Below are 17915 nucleotides of genomic sequence, written 5' to 3'. Positions count from 1 at the left end.
GTCCTGTCTCCTGACCGGTTTACCATTCTTGACTCTTCTCTCTATTTGCTTTGGCTTCCCCCCCACCCACCAAAGCACCCCTTGCTTCTGCTTGCTCTCTCTCTCTGCTCTGCTCTGCTTCTGTGACACGGCCATGGACGACCCTCCGTTACAGAAGATCGCCATATCGGGCCCCACCCTCGCCTCCATAATCCAACGTTTCAACTCCTCAAATGGAGACGTGGACGGCCTGCTCTTTGGCCACGTCACTGACCTCACCCCCTCCGATCTGCCGGATGACGACGGACCTGACCTATCTTCGTCTCGCTCGGACTTGCCCACTCTCGTCGCCACCATCACAAGCTTCTTCTGCTCCGGCACCGTTAATAGTTTCTACGATTCACTGGGTCGAGTAGACCTTAATGCTATCCGCCGATTTCTTGATGACGGAGGACCTGGCCGGTCCTTGATCGGGTGGTTCATGGGGAGGCGCAGAACCCCTCTACGGCCCTCCATGCGAGAATCTTCAGTCACGGCCTCTCTCTCAAACAAAGCCCTTAACCTGGTTTCCCATGTCGATCCACTCTCTTCTAGTCCCAATTTTCCTCCTGGCGTCTTCATCGTCTTCTCGACGCCCTTCTCCGATCAATTGATTCACACACACGATCACCGAGCCTTCCAGTTTCGTCAATCGACTGGTGTCTTCGAGCCCAAATCAGTGGATGTCGTCAACATTGGACCGGCGTTTCGGGGACATTACAATGCGTTTTCACCTAGCTCGCCCTTCCCATGGTTGTCTTGTGGGTGGAGCCATTCGGAGGACAAGAGTAGCGAGAGCTTAAATCAGGTGACACGGATATCGAAAGAGCAACAGGGTTTGGATTTATGTGCTGAGGGGTTCGAGAGCGGGAGGTTGAGTCGTTTGATGGGTTCGGAGGCGGCCAACTATACTTCCGAGTTGGAGGGTTTATATGGCAAAATGCTTGCGAAGCTCGAGGGATTGGCACGCCTCGTCGAGCAGAGTTCGGCTAGGGTCCTTGAACAGGTATGTTGGGTGAATAATTTGGAGAGCTTTTCTTTCTTTTATTGTTTTTTATTTTTGAACAAACGCTCTTGAATTGGCTTGTTCTTTGCTATGCCTCTATTTGTGATCCAATTTTGATTAAACCTGCTTACTACACGACCATTCATTTCTTAAGATATTATCATATCTATCTCCAACCATTCGACTTAAAAATGAAAGAGGGGATGGGTGATGAAAGGATCATTTTTCTCTTTGAGATCTTTTTTGGATGCTCGAGTTACTATTTTGGTTGGGACCTAATATGGGTAAGCATTGAAGTTGATTGTTTTGCCTCATTTTTGAGGCCTAATTCTTGAACTATGAATGGTTTAAGGATTTCATTGATCTCTTGGGCCATTTTCTGTTTTATGTATACTTTTGGGAAATTAAGTTGGTCTTAACAGGGCCATTATTGTTGTTGTTGTTGCTTTCTTCCTAAATTTTTGTAACATTTCAAAGACAACTTAATTATATATAGGTTGTTTAAGTGAATGTATAGAACTAATCATCAACCAAGTTTTTGGTGTATACCACATTGTCTTACAAATATTGTGGCTTTGCTACTTTTTCTTTTTGTTTGGTTACTTCTCTCTTCATTCTCTCCGTGGTGCTTCTTCTTCCATGTTTTTTGGATTGTAGATAACAAATAATTCTTATTCAAGATTCCCTGAATATTTTAATTCGGGCTTTCATCTTAATGCTAGAAAAATTAAAGTGGTTTAATGACAACCCCCCTCCCCCCCCCCCCCCCATTTACTTCCAATTTTGTACAGGAAAACCGAACTGTAAAGTTACGGTTGAAAGTCGCAGGCTTGGAATAATATTGGGATCCTGGGATGACCTCTTTTGTTGTGTCAGGTAATATTTCCATTCCGTATTTTACTAAGTTGGCAGTTATATTTTATCTCATTTGCATGCTTACAATTGCAATCTCACTTTAACTAATCTCCGCTCTTCTGATTAAAGAAAAAAATTACACGAATAGTTTCTGTGTTAAATTGTGACTGGCTGATCCAACATTTAAGCTCTTAAGGTTTCTCCTTAAAAAAAAAAAAAATTTTGAACAAAAAGCTAGCAGAATTTTCTTTCTGGAGTTGATATAATCTGGTTTCATGTTGTGGACTGTGGAGGATACGTCTCCCTGATTATGCTGGTTAGGTTACAATTTACAATACCAGTTGGACTTAATCCACGTGTACTTTCCTTATGTGGTTCTTGATTTGACTCAGAATAGCCAACCGGCTTTAAATCAGGTTGGGTCAGGGTAAAGGCCCTGTGCAACCCAATTCTATCTAAACTCAGATTCTTGTTTCTGGTTTAAATTATCGTGTATTTGAATCTACGATGGAATGGAAAACATTGAAATAAAACTGGGCTTGTTTGTAGAAGCCTTAAGGAGGTTGTGTGTTACACCTTTAGAATTAAAATGTTATTCACATTATTTATATGCAAGTACACACGAGAAACCATCATTCGGAGGGCGGGCTTTTTAGAGGAATTTTATCTGTTGCCTTTTAAAGGTAGATAGGGTGACTGTCTTAATTCGATTCGACTTGGCTTGATTAGTCTTCTGATTTGTTCTTTGATAAGCCCAAGAGAGTGCAGAAGGAACATAATTCAAAAGGCCTTTTACACCCAAATTGACTCATCCTGACTGCCTTAAGTCTACCTCACTTGGCTTGGTTAGTCATCTATTTTGTTCTTTGGTAAGCCCAAGAGTGCTAAGGGACCTTATTCAAAATAACTTTCCTCTTGGACTCAGCTGAATTCAATTCAAGGGCACTTCAATATCGTTTTCAACTCCAGTGGCTGCTCTGACAATCTCCCAAAGAACTCCATGTAATAATGTCGCATGATTGCTGCCATGTTACACTTCAGGAATAAATGAGCTTGCTGTCTACTCTTCCTTAGACATATTGGCTGGCAGCTTGATCCTGCGTCTTTAAATTGATTCATGTTAGCAATCTGTGTAGGGACAGAACTATATGTTCTGAAAGTTCTAAATCATGAGTTCATGAAGCAAACTGAATGTTCTAAGTACAACTTTCATATCATGGTCCCTCAGTCTGATGTGGAGTTTCAGGCGAGCTTGAAGTTGTCCTGATGTAACATGTAAAACATATATCTTATAAATGTACTTTATGTACATTATCTTTTTATTCTAATTGTACTGAGCAGTGAGCACTTCAATAAAAATAATCATATATACCAATGAGTTGGTTTTGTATTTCACTTTTCATTTCTACTATGCAAGAACTCCATTTTGGAGCATAGACCTAGATGTTGGTGTACTTTGTATTGTTGGCAATCTTGATACCGTTGGATTCTATATTTATCATGTATATCATTTTCAATTGCCAAAAACTGTTAGTTAATCCTTAGTCCTGTCGGCCATTCTATTCCCTGTCTTTGATAGAGAAGCTACTATTCTAATTTTGTCTCTCAGCCAGCCTCAATATGTGGTTGTAGAGGCATTTAGAAAGCCTTTAATTTTCGAATAGTGAGATATATGAGAACCAAGAGCAAATAAATCACTACTAAGAGAATGGTGGTTGTTTTACCTCCTAAATCACCAATTGCCTATGTTACACAGATTTACCCCTACCCTGGACGAATTGCGTGTCCATATGTATAGATATGGATCTGCATGCAGCATGGAATCGAAAGGTTGGTTTGTCCCTTGCCAAGTTCCTCTATTTGTCATTAAAAGGGGGGAAAATGAAAGCAGGGACACAGAACTCGAGGAGGGAAGGAGATAACAGAAAGCAATCAAGTAAGGAGGGTGAGGAGGGAAGGACACATGCTAGAGATGGAGAGGAGGCAGAGGAAGAGCAGCAGATATTGGAGAGGAGAGGAGGAGGAGGGGGGATGAACCATATCGGCGATGGTGACAACAGTGAGAGACCAGAACTTCGGAGTCGGAGAAGATGCTCCCTTCGTCTTTGTCCCACACCATTTACTCTCTCTCTCTCTCTCTCTGCAATATGACTATTAAAAGGGGAATTTTATATGCCAAGGACCACAACAAAGGCTATGGACCTCACTTTAGCTGCATGGTTTGAGAATTTGAGTATCTTAATTCTTACATAGCTTTAGTTCCCTGCATGATAGAACAGGGCATAGGTTCCACACCCAAAGTGGTGGACCTTTACTAAGAACCCTTAATCTTAAATCTTTCCATGTAATAATGAAGATCGATAAAATATATTATGTTTTGAGTTTAGATATTTTTAAACTTAATTTGTCCTCCTTAGTAGCACCTAAAATAGAGTTTTTATAGTATAAAATAACTAATACTTGCCCAAGTCCATGAATCCTATCATTTGGGATTCTGACACACTCACCTGCTTCCAGGTAATATAGTTAGTTGCGCATTTCAATTAATGGAAACATCTAAAGGTCCAATAATATTCTGTTTTTCCTTGATATCATCGTACATAGTCATTACCTATCAATGTATTAGCTGCAGATTGGCGGTAAAATACTCCAGGATGCCTCCAACTGCCTGACTTTTAGAATATGTTCCATCCTCCCATGCGAGGTAGCCTACCTCATGAATGCTACATTTGTGGATCGTGATTCATGTTTATGGTAAGGGTGTAAAATTTTGTTTTTAATAGAACGGGGTGCTGAATTGTTTTGGTTGGGGATCAACATTTCAACATTACAACAGTCCAAGGTGTATTAGAAATATAGAGGAAAAATTACCCTGATCTGCTGGATTGTGAAAGTAATTGATTAAATCACCATACTTTGAATTAATTTACTAGGACACTGAAGGTAAGCAAACTAATCACCTACAGCTCTACCCTGTCTTACAGTTGTGTTGAGGATTTATGTAATTGTTTCTTGGCAAAGGTTTCCTGAATAGCCTGTGGGTGATAAACTTATCCAAACAGCAAATATCTTCCACTTGGCAGATTGGATGGGCCAAAATTTTGTGGACGGTAACTCCAAGATTGATGCAGGAGCACTTCCTTGGACCAGCCCAAACACGTTGGGGAACCCAGACTGAGAACCGGATCCAAATTGGGTCTTTGGTCTAGTAGGATATGGTTTATTTATTTATTTTGATATATTATATGGATTCATCTTGTAATTGTTTGTTTTACTTTGAATAGGCTAGGTAGCGGTGGAGTTTGATTCCATTATAGTTTAAAATTGGTTTGAGAATTAGGAGATGGAGTTGGAATTTACTTTTATTTCAGCATTAGATTACAATTAAGAAACTTTCAATTTCATTTTATAAATATGCTTGTAACCAAACTCAGTTTTTAAAGTTGAATGAATAAAGTTTGCAGTTTACCTCACAGGTTGTGAATTGTGTGTGGCCAGGTTGGTCAAATCCTCCTTTTGCCCTCCTTATTCCCTCTATTTCCCCTGCTTCTCCTTCTTTGTTCTTCTTTTTGTCCCTTTTCCTTGTTCCTGATTGTCTTCTTCTCTCTTATTCTTCTTTTCTGTTGGATTGTTTCACTTTATTTATTGCTGCCCTGTTTCAACATGGGTTTGGGAACCCATAGAAATTGATAGAACCTTCTGGTTGTAAGACCGTTTGATTTGAAACTTTGAAATTAATCTCGGTACCCTAGGGCGACCCAACTCCTAGGATTTGTCCTCCCAAATCATCTCTGTGGTGAGAATCGCAACCTGCAAGCAGACTCTACTGAGTTCTTCCACCAGAGTTAAGTTCAGCAACCTAACTTCACTCAATGACTGATTAATAGGCCTGAGTGTTACTTGCATTCTAGAGGTTTATGAGTGCAGAACCTCCCTTTAATAGGCCGACTGTTTAATAGGCCTGAGTGTTACTTACATTCTAGAGTTTTACGAGTGCAGAACCTCCCTTTAAAACTTCAGATCGATTAAGCCCCTTTGGAGAGAGAGTTTTCACAATCTGAAGAAGCCTTAGTCTACTGTCCTGGTTCCTATCGTGAGAATGAAGGAGATGAATAGTTATTAAATTCCAAATAAAGTAACAATTTTTTTTTCCAAGCTTCTTAAGTTCCAGATTCATCCTTTTCTCCTAATTTTATATACCAATTTGCCTCAACTCCTATTTTTCTCTTCAAAAAGAGTCTTAAGCTGTTCTGAATATTTATGAACCTGCCATTGCAACTTCGAAAGTGATTTCACTTGTCATTTGTGGGCCCATAAGCGAATCCAAAGGGGTTTTTGTAACCCAGGTTCTGCATCAAAGTTCCTCTGCCAATATATGTCTAGTTTCAGCTGCAATGGTGTTTGCCTAGTGACAAAATAAAGCTTTGAAAATCTAAAGATTATAGCAAGTGTGTGGACGTACATGGACAGATGAAAAATACAAGGATGCATAAACTACATGAGAGGGTATTGAAATTTGAGCCTTCAATTTAACATATGGTTAATTCAAAGTGGGTACAACTAATCTAATGGTCAGTTGGCCAAAACCAACTGTCCACATGGTTCAAAGTGGTGGGCTGTTCGGATAAGGTTATTTGAATAGGCGTGTAAATTAAAATTTTCCTTTTTGAACATTCCCATTTTACCTGCATAGCCCAGTCTACCAATCTCTATCCCATCATGAAACTATAAAGATGCAGGATAGGTTTCTTTCCTTGTATAGCTGTAGATATTTTGAGTAATATTTCTTCCCTTGTATAGCTCTTTCCTTGTGTAGACCTACCTTCTATAGGTCCATTTTGTGAATTCAGCTAGAGGGGGAGGGTGAATAGGTGAAATTAGTAGGTAATAAAATCTTTTGCGGAATTATAAGTTATTAATACAAATTAAAACAATTGCCCAAATAACACAAAGATTTTATAGTGGTTCAACCAAATCTTGCCTACATCCGCTCCTCTCTAACTTAGAAAGAATTCCACTAATTAAAACAATCTTGATAGAGAGCAAGAGGACTCTTACACAACTCTTGATTCCGAGCAAGAGAACTCAAACAACTCTTGATTCTGAGCAAGAGGACTCAACCAATCTTGATTCCAAGCAAGAGGACTTAACCAATCATAAATAACTACTAAGTAAAAGTGTTACCTCAATCTTAGTAGAAGTGTGTGCTTGGTATGAAAGATTGAGTAAGTTTTTTCTTGAAAATGGATTTTTGATGGGGAATATTTACACAACTTTATTTGTTAAAAATAAAAGAAATGTTTTAATTATTGTTCAAATTTATGTAGATGACATAATTTTTGGTTTTACAAATGAAGTACTTTGTCATGAATTTAGTCAAACTATGAGAAATGAATTTGAAATGAGTCTAATCGGAGAATTGAACTTCTTTCTAAGACTTCAAATTAGACAAACCCCTAATGAGATCTTCATTAGTCAAACTAAGCATCTTAAAGAACTTTTGAAAAAGTTTGACATTGTTGGACAAAAATCTTCTAGTACTCCTATGAGTACATCGGTTAAAATGTCCAAAGATGAAGATGACACACCTGTTGACCCTACAAAATATAGAGGTATGATAGGAAGTTTACTATACTATTCAGCTAGTAGACCAGACATAATGTTTAGTGTCTGTGCTTGTGCTAGGTTTCAAGCCAAACCTATGCAATCCCATTTAAGTGCTGTAAAGAGAATGTTCAAGTACTTGAAAGGGACTCTAAGCAGTGGCCTTTGGTATCCAATGAACCAAGACTTTGACCTAATTAGCTTCTCCGACGCCGACTTTGCCGGGTGTCATGTTGATCGGAAGAGTACAAGTGGGACTTGTTACTTCCTAGGATCGTGTTTAGTCTCTTGGTTTAGCAAGAAACAGAACTCTGTTGCTTTGTTAACCACTGAGGCCGAATACATGGCAGCCGGACGGTGTTGTGCCCAAGTGTTATGGATGAGGCAAATTCTCCAAGATAATGGAATAAAGTTTGACACTTCCTCAATCAAATGTGATAACACAAGTGCTATCAATCTCAGCAAGAATCCCCTATTTACACTCTCGAGCAAAACATATTGACATTCGTCATCACTTTTTACGTGACACAGCTCGAAGAGATGAAATTTGATTTGATTTTATCGAGACCGAGAAGTAACTTGTCGACATTTTCACTAAACCCCTAAGTGAAGAAAGATTTAGCATGTTAAGAAGAGAATTGGGCATTTGTAACCCTTTTGAATAAATATATTTATTAATTCTGTCTAAAAATCTGAAATTTTTTGCTGAAATACCCTATTCGGTATACCGGATTTGGAAACGGTATTCTGTTTCACAGTTTTTATCAGATATATGTTTCTCGAGAGGAAATGGCGCACGCCGGATTCTGATTCGGTATACCGAATCGCAAAAATTAGCCGTTATTCTATCCGTTAGGCACTGTTTTGGGCCTGTAAAAGGCATTCTCTTGCTCATTCTTTTGCATCTTTTTCACCCTCTTATCTCCCTTTGAGATTAAATTGATCAATCCTCCTTTCGTCCTATTTCTTTTACTCTCTAACATCTCTACCTCTTTATTTCTTTTAAAATGAGTAGAAGAGACAAGTAACCTTTGGTTGAAGAAGATCAACCCTCCAAAAGAGGTCGAACAGGAGGAAGATTCACTCAAGTTCGTGGAGGTTCTTCAAGACATCAAAGTGGCACTATTGAAGATCAACCTATTCAACTCTTTCCTTCACCCGATTTTTGTGAAACTTGGCCTCTTTTTCTCTCAAGAAAAATTGAAGAAGGACGAGAAATTGATGCTTTTTCTTTCCATAGTCTTCGAGTTGAAAGAAATTCAAAGACATCAAATGGGACTCTCTCCTTCATCTCATGGAACCATGTTACCCCACTCTTGTCAAGTATTTCTACAACAATCTTCGATTTAGTGGATCGGAGAGAACTTTGAAGATCACTTCATTTGTCAAAGGAGTACACATGGAAATCTCCATTGATGATCTTACAAGGATTCTCCGCATCTCAAGTGAAGGTGAGTGTATCTTTTGAACTCCAAAGAATACCAATTTTGGAGAACTCATCAATCATGAAGAAGTCTACTCCATCATTCTTGAAGAATATCTTGGAAATGAAGCCTCCGTTCCCATTGGAAGGCTCAAGTTAATTCCTCATGTCATCTCCTATATCATTCAACACAACTTCATTCCAAGAGGAGGTGATCGAAGTAAGTGTTTGACTCTTCAAACTTACCTTACTTATTGTGTCTTTACAAACACACCTATGTGTCTTCCATACTTCATTATGTGGTATATGGAAAAGATTGCTCACCCTCAACGAACAACAAATCTTCCATATGGGTGTCTTCTTACCCGCATTACCGCATATTCAACGTCTTTCATATTAATCTTGATCGTGAAGTGGAATCCAATTCAACTTCCCTTCTTATAACTTGGAATTCATTTCATACCATCAACATATCGGATATTCATGAGCTTTGTGAAGAAGGCAATGATGAAGATTCAAGCAATGAAAACAATGAAGAAAGAGAGCAGTCACCTCCAAGAAGGCAACGTCAACATCGTTGGGCACTAGAAGCTTTTCAAAATTGGGTTTCCAATATGGATGAATACATGGAAGAAACAGATACAAGGGTCATGGAACTTGAATTTGGGTAACAACAACTTCAACATGATGTCACCTTGTTGCGTCAAGAAATGAAGACCGGTTTTGAATCCATGAATTCTAGACAAGATAACATTCTCAAAGCTGTCCAAAGTCCAAACCTTGTCTCTTAACCTTGGTTTTGTCTCACTTGATACTCCGGGTGCTACTCCTCAAGCTGCTCCAACTCTAGGCTTTACTCCTCAAGGTTTTCGACCACCTTATAGGGCACCTTTTCCCGGAGAAGCATCTTCTATTCCTCCATTTCCCGGGATACCTTCTCAAGACCAATTTCATCCCGATGCTCATAATCCATAAAGTTTTTGCTTGCATCACCCCGCTTTTTGATAATGCCAAAGGGGGAGAGAAGATGGATATGTAGTTTTTTTTTTATGCAATGAATTTGAATCTATTTTTTTTTATGCAATTGATGTTATGAAATTGTGCAAGCACACATGTATTGAAACTATTGTTTTTGCAAATTGCATTATTATTGGCTAGTATTTGTCATCATAAAAAAGGGGGAGATTATCAAGGAAAAATCCTCACACAAACTCCATCATCCATTGTGATGATATCAAAGTTTTGATGATAACAAATAAATCAAATTATACCAACTCTTATTTGAGATGCATAGAATCCCTATACAAGAGCATGGCATCAAGTGAGGGGGAGCACTCAATTCAAGAGATTGATGATCAAAGCAATTGAAGCTATAGTCCAAGCTTTCAAGACATCAAAGAATCATGAAGTAAGAAGAACACATCATAAAGACAAACACTCAAGCGAAGCAATGAAGTTCAAGACTTGAAGTGTATTGAAGACTTAACTTTGTATTCATTTATTAATTTGTTCTTAGGTCACAAATTGATGTAATGCACACACATGGGCATGCATACATATAGAATAACCTTAGGAGGTTTATTTGAACCCATTCCATATGGCCAAGACCAGTGGAATCACCCTTAGTCAGTCCAACAAAGGACTTGAACTTTTTTAGCAAAAATGCTGATTCGGCATACCAGATCCAGAAACGGTATACCAGTTCTATATATAACCTTAGACATGATTTTCCCGAGAGCAAACAGCTTGCTCTGGATTGGATCCGGCATACCGGATCATAAACTCATTCCGAATCATGATCCAGCATACCGAAACTGAGAATCTGACCGTTGAACCAACAGCTGGATTCCTAAGTGATTTTGACAATTTGGCATACCGAATTGGAAATCGGTATACCGAATTAGTGCTGTTTTTTAATCCGAACTAAAAAACAGCTCACTATTGGTTTGAGCTCTCAAGTCTATAAATAGACACTTTGCTCAAGCTCAAAGAAAGGCTATCACCATTACTAGGAGACAACATCATAAGCACTATCATTCTAAGTGCCATAGTCTCAAGTGAGCATGCACTGATCGCAAGCATTCATTGATCACAAGCTCACACACTCAAGCTCCTCTACCACATCAAGCTTCAAGCTTCAATGTTGGAAGGTAGCACACACTTTTACTAAGGTTGAGGTAACACTTTTACTTAGTAGTTATTTATGATTGGTTAAGTCCTCTTGTTTGGAATCAAGATTGGTTGAGTCCTCTTGCTCGGAATCAAGAGTTGTGTAAGAGTCCTCTTGCTCTCTATCAAGCTTGTTTTAATTAGTGGAATTCTCTCACTGGTTTCTCCCTAGTTCGAGATCGATTGCAGCCAGGATCAACACGGTAAGGATCTATTAATGGTGTGTAACAACAGCAAATCTCATCCTAGTTGGGAGGAAGGATGCTGAGATTAGGATCTTGGAAACAATAGCAGAGATTAGGAAACTGATGCAGATGCAAGTGTGGAAAGTAGTCTTCTTATCCTCTGGACAACAACAACAGATTCAATTGTTGTTTAGGATGCTTTCTAGGTCGTCCCAGATGTAGTAGTAGGTAGCAGCACTTGATTGCAGTCACATAACCGCAGGAACAGTAAAGAATTGAATAAGAGAAGAAGTAGAAGATAGGAGAAGGGACAAGGAGATTTGGCTCTCTCATCCAGGCTCTTTCGGCCCTAGGATTTTGGCTCTCTCAGCCAGGCCCCCAGCCCTTCATGTCACAGCCATTGGACAAGAGAATCTTTTGCTTCAAAGCAATCTTTTCATTCAACTATTCAAATCGTGGGGAGGCTGAGAACAACCTTACAATTAAAAAGGAGCAAAAACTTGCTTCCCAAGAAAAGACAGAAATAGAAACTAAGTATTGACTAAATCTTAAGAATTAGAAACTACTCTAACTAGGACTGAAATAAAATTAGAAACATAAGAAAATCTTCTAAATCTTCTTAATTCTTCAAATATCCCTTGTGGGACCCACTTGGATGACTTAATTGTTGCAGCCGAAATCTCCAGCCTATGGTCCCCATCAGTTCAACTTATTAGCTTTAGAAGAATGACAAAAGTGCCCTTCACTTCAGGACTTGAATAACTAATACTTAAAAGACTAATCTGCCCCTACAATTTTTTCAAGAAATATTCTCATCAAACCAAAATAAGGGGCTGTGACACTGTTCACGTAATAGTAACGTGAACAGTGTTTTGGCCTATTCTTCTTCAGGTATTGATCTACATCAAATTCGGTATGCCGAATTGCCAAAATCACTTAGGAATTCAGCTGTTGGTCCAACAGTCAGATTCTCAGATTCGGTATGTTGGATCATGATTCGGAATGAGTTTATGATTCGGTATGCTGGATCCAATCCAGAGCAAGCCGTTTGCTCTCGGGAAAATCATGTTTGAGGTTATATATAGAACTGGTGTACCGTTTCTGGATTCGGTATGCCAAATTTGCATTTGTGCTGAAAAAGTGTAAGTCCTTTGTTGGATTGACTAAGGTCGATTCTACTGGCCTTGGCCATATGGAATGGGTTCAAATAAACCTCCTAAGGTTATTCTATATGTATGCATGCGTGTGTGTGTGCATTACATCAATTTGTGACCTAAGAACAAATTAATACAAATTTAAGTCTTCAATACACTTCAAGCCTTGAGCTCCATTGCTTCGCTTGAGTGTTTGTCTTTATGATGTGTTCTTCTTACTTCATGATTCTTTGATGTCTTGAAAGCTTGGACTATGGCTTCAATTGCTTTGATCATCAATCTCTTGAATTGAGTGCTCCCCCTCACTTGGTGCCATGCTCTTGAATAGGGATTCTATGCATCTCAAACAAGAGTTAGTATAATTTGGTTTATTTGTTATCAACTTATCGTCAAAACTTTGAATCATCATAATGGATGATGGAGTTTGTGTGAGGATTTTTCCTTAACACATTTTTGTGTATTTGTATTTCCTTCTACATGAATGCAAGGAATTTTACCAACTTACATGGTATCAAAGCAGATCTTCATCTCCGGCAGTGACAATCTTCGCTGTGGCTCTCCCCTACAACCTTCTGCAGCCAAGCTCCATCGCCACCCTTGCAACCCGTGCTCCATCGCTTGTTGCCCCTCGTGCGCCTCAACCCTCCCCTGCAACCTGTGCTTTGTCACTGCCCCTACATCCGTGATCACCAGCATCATCAACCCTAATGCTTCACTCCCCTGTGACTCAACCCCCTACGCCAATGACACCATTGCGCCTCAACCCTACTGCAATGAAACCCCTGCGCCAACGAAACCCCCTGCTACATTGAACCCATCCACCAAACCTCCCTGCGCCAACCCCCTTCCACCAAACATCCCGCACTGTCAACCCCCTTTGCTCCACCGCCCTCCCCAACTCTACTGATCTGCTCGAGTGATCCCCAGTCCTTCTGTGATCTTTCCTGTGACCTTTTGGGTTGAGGCAGCTCCACTGCAGTATTTTTCATTAATTTCCTTTCATCATCTATATTACAAAAACAATCTCATTATTGTTTATTTGGTTTTATTCCTGACTAATCTTTAATTCGGGTTTTTGGTTCTTTCTGTTTTGTTCACTTAGCTCCGCATGAATGGACCAAATCTTCTCCTCAGGACGCTATGCGTGTGTTTGTGAGGCTATAGTTCTGAGCATAAGGATTTTTTATGTTATGATCCATCTCTTCGTTGCTAGCGCATCTCTCGTCATGTTGTTTTCATGGAGCATATTTTTTTATTACACTGATCTTATACGTTCTCATGTTTTGTCTGTTTCCTTTCTTCCTGTCTTTGATCTCCCTTCCTCTTCATGTGTATCAACACCAACGACAACGGACGACTCTAGTTACAATGCCCCTGCCTTTGCCTCTGGTGCTTGGATATGCTCCTACATCATCATCAGTTTCTGCTTCTGAGGTAACTCCTGTTGATCCTAATATTTCTTCACCTATTGTTCCTCCTGTGGATCCTATGGTTTCTTCTTCTAATCCTGTTTTATGTCATTCCACCAAGGTTTCTAAGCCTCCTCATTGGTATGGATTTTCAGCAATCACTTCTCTTGATCCTTTTACTTCATTTTCTCCGTTTTCTCCCTTGGATCCTATTACTTCTCTCTATCTCTTTAGATCCTGTTTCTCTTCCTAAATCTTACCAGCACGCATCTCATCTTCCTTGTTGGTAAGAAGCTATAGATTCTGAACTTCAAGCTTTAGTGGAAAATGATACTTGGGATCTTGTGCCTACTCCTCCAAATACTCCGGTTGTTGGGTGTCATTGGGTATATTCTGTGAAGCTCAAGTCTGATGGCTCTATTGATCGTTATAAAGCTCGTCTGGTTGCTTGGGGAGATAAAACAAGAATATGGCATTGACTCATGTTGCTATGACAACCGTTCATGTAGTCTTAGCTCTTTCAACTGTCCGCCAATGGCCTATTTTCCAAATGGACATTAAGAATGCTTTTCTTTATGGTCATTTGAAGGAAATGGTTTATATACACCCCCTTCTTTTCTTTCTTATGATCGATCTATGGTGTGTAGACTGAATTCTTTATATGGTTTGAAACAAGCTCCTAGGGCTTGGTTTGAACATTTTTCAGGAGGTGGTTATTCATGTCGGTTTACTAGGAGTTATTATAATTAATCATTGTTCATTCATTCTTCTCCTAAAGGTATGGTGTTTTTTCTGTCGTTTGTGGATGATATTCTTTTTGCTGGAGATGATACTGAGGCTATACAATGCTGAAATCAATCCTGAGTTTTTCTTTCAAGATGAAGGGTTTTGGTCCTCCCACATATCTTCTTGGACTGGAGGTTCACTACTCTAATTGCTGTTACTTGGTTAACCAACACAGATATGTCTAGGATCTGATTGAACTGGCCAATTTGACCGATGATAAAAAGGTGGATACTCCTATGGAATTTAATGTTAAATACTCTTTGGACGCTGGAGAACCTCTTTTTGATCCCATTACATATCGTCCGCTTGTGGGAAGCCTCATCCATCTTACAATGGCTCGTCCTGATATTGCTTATGTGGTCCATATTGTAAGCCAGTTCATTTCATCGTCTTGTCGGTTGCACTCACTGCTGCTCACTGTATTATTCGCTATTTGCGAGGTACACCAACCCAAGGTTTATTTTACTCATCCTCCTCTTCACTTCAGCTGTGTGCATATGTTGACACTGATTGGGCTGGTTATTCGGATACTCGGCATTCTACTTCAGGATGGTGTGTTTTTCTAGGCGAATCTCTTGTTAAGATGTGTACCCTGATAGGGACACTCCCCCTATTGGGGTACACATCTTAACCATAGTTGTCACGGCGTCTCGGCGACCCAAGGCGGTGGGGAGGATCCAAATTTCAGGCGACACCAACTAGGCGACCAAGGTGTCCTAGGCACCTGACTAGGCGACCAAGATGCCCAAGTCGACCAAGGCACTTGGACGCCTAGGCACGCCTTGACAACTATGATCTTAACATCTCTTATTTCTTGAAAATGTAAGAAGAAACATACACTTTCCAAGTCTTGCTGAGATTGGACATTGTTCCATATCTTCAGTTTGTAGTGAGATTGTTTGGCTTCATGTGTTATTCCGTGATTTCTCTATTTCATTTTCAAGGCCTACACCCCTCTATGCTGATAATACCAGCGCCATTCACATTGCTTCCAATTCCATATTTCATGAGCGCAGGAAGCACATTGTGGTTGATTGTGACTTCATTCGTGAAAAATATCCTAGCGACCTCATTTCTCTTCCCTACATAGCTTCTGCTCATCAGATTGCAAACATTTTTATCAAAGCCATGTCTTCAGCTTGCCATCAATTTCTTGTAACCAAACCTATGTTGTCACTTGTCCAACCAGCATCAGTTTGAGGGAGAATGTAAAGATGTAGGATAGGTTGGTTTCCTTGTATATCTGTATATATTCTGTGCAATGTTTCTTCCCTTGTGTAGCTCTTTCCTTGTGTAGATCTAACTTGTATAGGTCAATTTTTGTGTATTTGAATTGCCTTATAATGGATACGAGAGAGAATTTTACCAACTTACAAAAACTACTTAATATACTGCTGCCAGCTGCATTAGAAAAAAAATAGATTTAACATCTGAAGTATTATACATTCACCTGACTGTGAACCCTCTTTTTTCCGCTGAGTTACAATTTGGCAAAGAAGGGTTGGTTCATCCAAGTCTCTGTTATGGGAATGATGTTCCTTTATATAACAGTTATGGCAGTTGTTTTTTACAGCTGTAGTGCTTGTATCCTGGCAGAGGACCTTTTGTTTTGGTGGGTGTAATACTAGCAGTTGAACCCATTTTTTCCTTCATAGATATTGTCAATGTGTATGGATTTTGAAGTGAGGCTTGGTCAAACCTGGTAATTAAGTGGGCCTACTTTGGGTTAGATTTAGATCAATGAGCCAGCCTTCTTTGGTTTAGATTTAGGTCAATGAGCCATTTCTTGTTTAAGAGCAGCCTTAACCATATTTTTCCCCCCACCAGTGTTGGGGCAGAGAGGGACAAGTGTGCTTAGACCAAGTGAGAAGTGAGAGTGACAAGGCTATTTTTGTTTCTTGATCCCAAGATCATTTTGGTTACTTCAGTCAAACTTAGTCTGGTTGTGAGTAAAGCAAGGTTCCAAGACATGAGCATTCTTTACAGGAACTTTACAGTGTTCCTTCTTCAGAAGTTTTGAGAATACAAAATTGTATTTTGCTGCTGAAATTTTATGCCAGCTTTTAAGTTGTTGTAATTTATAGTGCCCTGCGGATTCAAGGAGGACTGTAGCTATCAGTTTTTCCTTATTTTTCGTAAATTTTATCGTTATCTAAATAGCTGCTTGGATTTCTAAACAGATTGTTTTTGTTTCTGGTCTTCTCATTTGTAACCTAAACACAAAAGTATCAAAGCATGATTAGAAAAAGAAACCCATTTATCCTCTCTATGTAATACCGTATCAGAACTTTTCATTGTTCGCTTTTAAACTCAAATTTCTTTCTGAGTTGTTCCATACAACCTCTCGAATAACGTCCAACCAGTCAAGAATTAATTACACCTACATACCCCTTCATTCTGGCTCTTTGAAAGTAATGGGACAACATTATTGTCTGTGTGATGAGTATTGATGTTGATCATAGTTAGCTCTTGAAAATAATTGGATGCAATTTTAGTAAGACTTTTTTGGGGTCCAGATGTCCACATGACTAATGATCAATAAGATGTTACTGTGCTGTCATGTCCTTGATTTGGATTGCATTATTGTTGGTTCCCTTTTTAATGTTGCAGAGCTCATCTCTTGCTTTGTCTTTCAGCTGGTGCAGAATCCAGTGTAGTGGGAAGAGTGCTAATAGGCCTTTCAGTGGTTATGTTTTTTGTGTTATGGCTCTGCATTCTGAGATCCTTGGCCTGTTGCTGGCTATATTCAAAGATTAGCATCAAGGTTAGATCTATGATGTGTGAACATTGACAATAGTGAGAAACCGAGACCGGTGCTGTCTTGGACATGGCAATCACTCAAAATCAAGAAATGAGGACAAGCCTTTGTGTATTTGATTGATCAGTTCTGCTTGACATGTTTTTGAATATCGGAAAAATGGGGAACACAAGTTCCTTCTTAAAAGTTAAACCTAAAACATTCGGAAATCAATGGTAGAGTACATTTTTATTCTCTTGCTTTTGTGAATGTTGGATGACATTATAGTATGAAGGTGAAAAATAAATCACACTAGCATATGTATGGAGAAAGCAAGTGAAAGGAAACAGCCAATAAGAAATTCAAGATGGAAAGCATCCAAGTAGGCCCATTTTGATCTAACCTGTAGGTAGGGGCAGGGTTTTAAGAACTGGGGTCAGATCGGCCGGATCAGGCTCGTCCATCTGATCCTTGTATGGAAATTAGGGTTAGGATATTAAAATACTGATTCTGGTGCTGATCCAGGCCGATTCTGATCCTGTTTCAGTTTCCGAGTTTTCAAACCCCGG

At 39.4% G+C, this 17915-nt stretch overlaps 1 protein-coding gene across 1 annotated transcript; it reads left to right on the top strand.

The window, feature by feature from the left end:
- The first annotated feature begins 98 nt into the window (after positions 1–98).
- Positions 99–17555, top strand: LOC122651877. The gene is made up of 3 exons (XM_043845439.1): positions 99–1024; positions 1816–1900; positions 17246–17555. The coding sequence occupies exons 1-2, from the start codon at positions 134–136 to the stop codon at positions 1861–1863; spliced, it is 939 nt and encodes a 312-aa protein (XP_043701374.1). The 5' UTR covers positions 99–133; the 3' UTR covers positions 1864–1900; positions 17246–17555.
- Positions 17556–17915: the final 360 nt, after the last annotated feature.

Source organism: Telopea speciosissima, chromosome 2, assembly GCF_018873765.1.
Source record: "Telopea speciosissima isolate NSW1024214 ecotype Mountain lineage chromosome 2, Tspe_v1, whole genome shotgun sequence".
NCBI classification, from domain to species: domain Eukaryota; kingdom Viridiplantae; phylum Streptophyta; class Magnoliopsida; order Proteales; family Proteaceae; genus Telopea; species Telopea speciosissima.
This window is presented reverse-complemented; position numbering and strand designations above follow the sequence as displayed.

Excerpts from the sequence above, each read along its gene's own strand:
- LOC122651877 (XM_043845439.1), top strand. The coding sequence starts at position 134 with ATGGACGACCCTCCGTTACAGAAGATCGCCATATCGGGCCCCACCCTC. Across the intron at positions 1,025-1,815 it reads CGGCTAGGGTCCTTGAACAG|GAAAACCGAACTGTAAAGTT; the intron begins GTATGTTGGGTG and ends AATTTTGTACAG.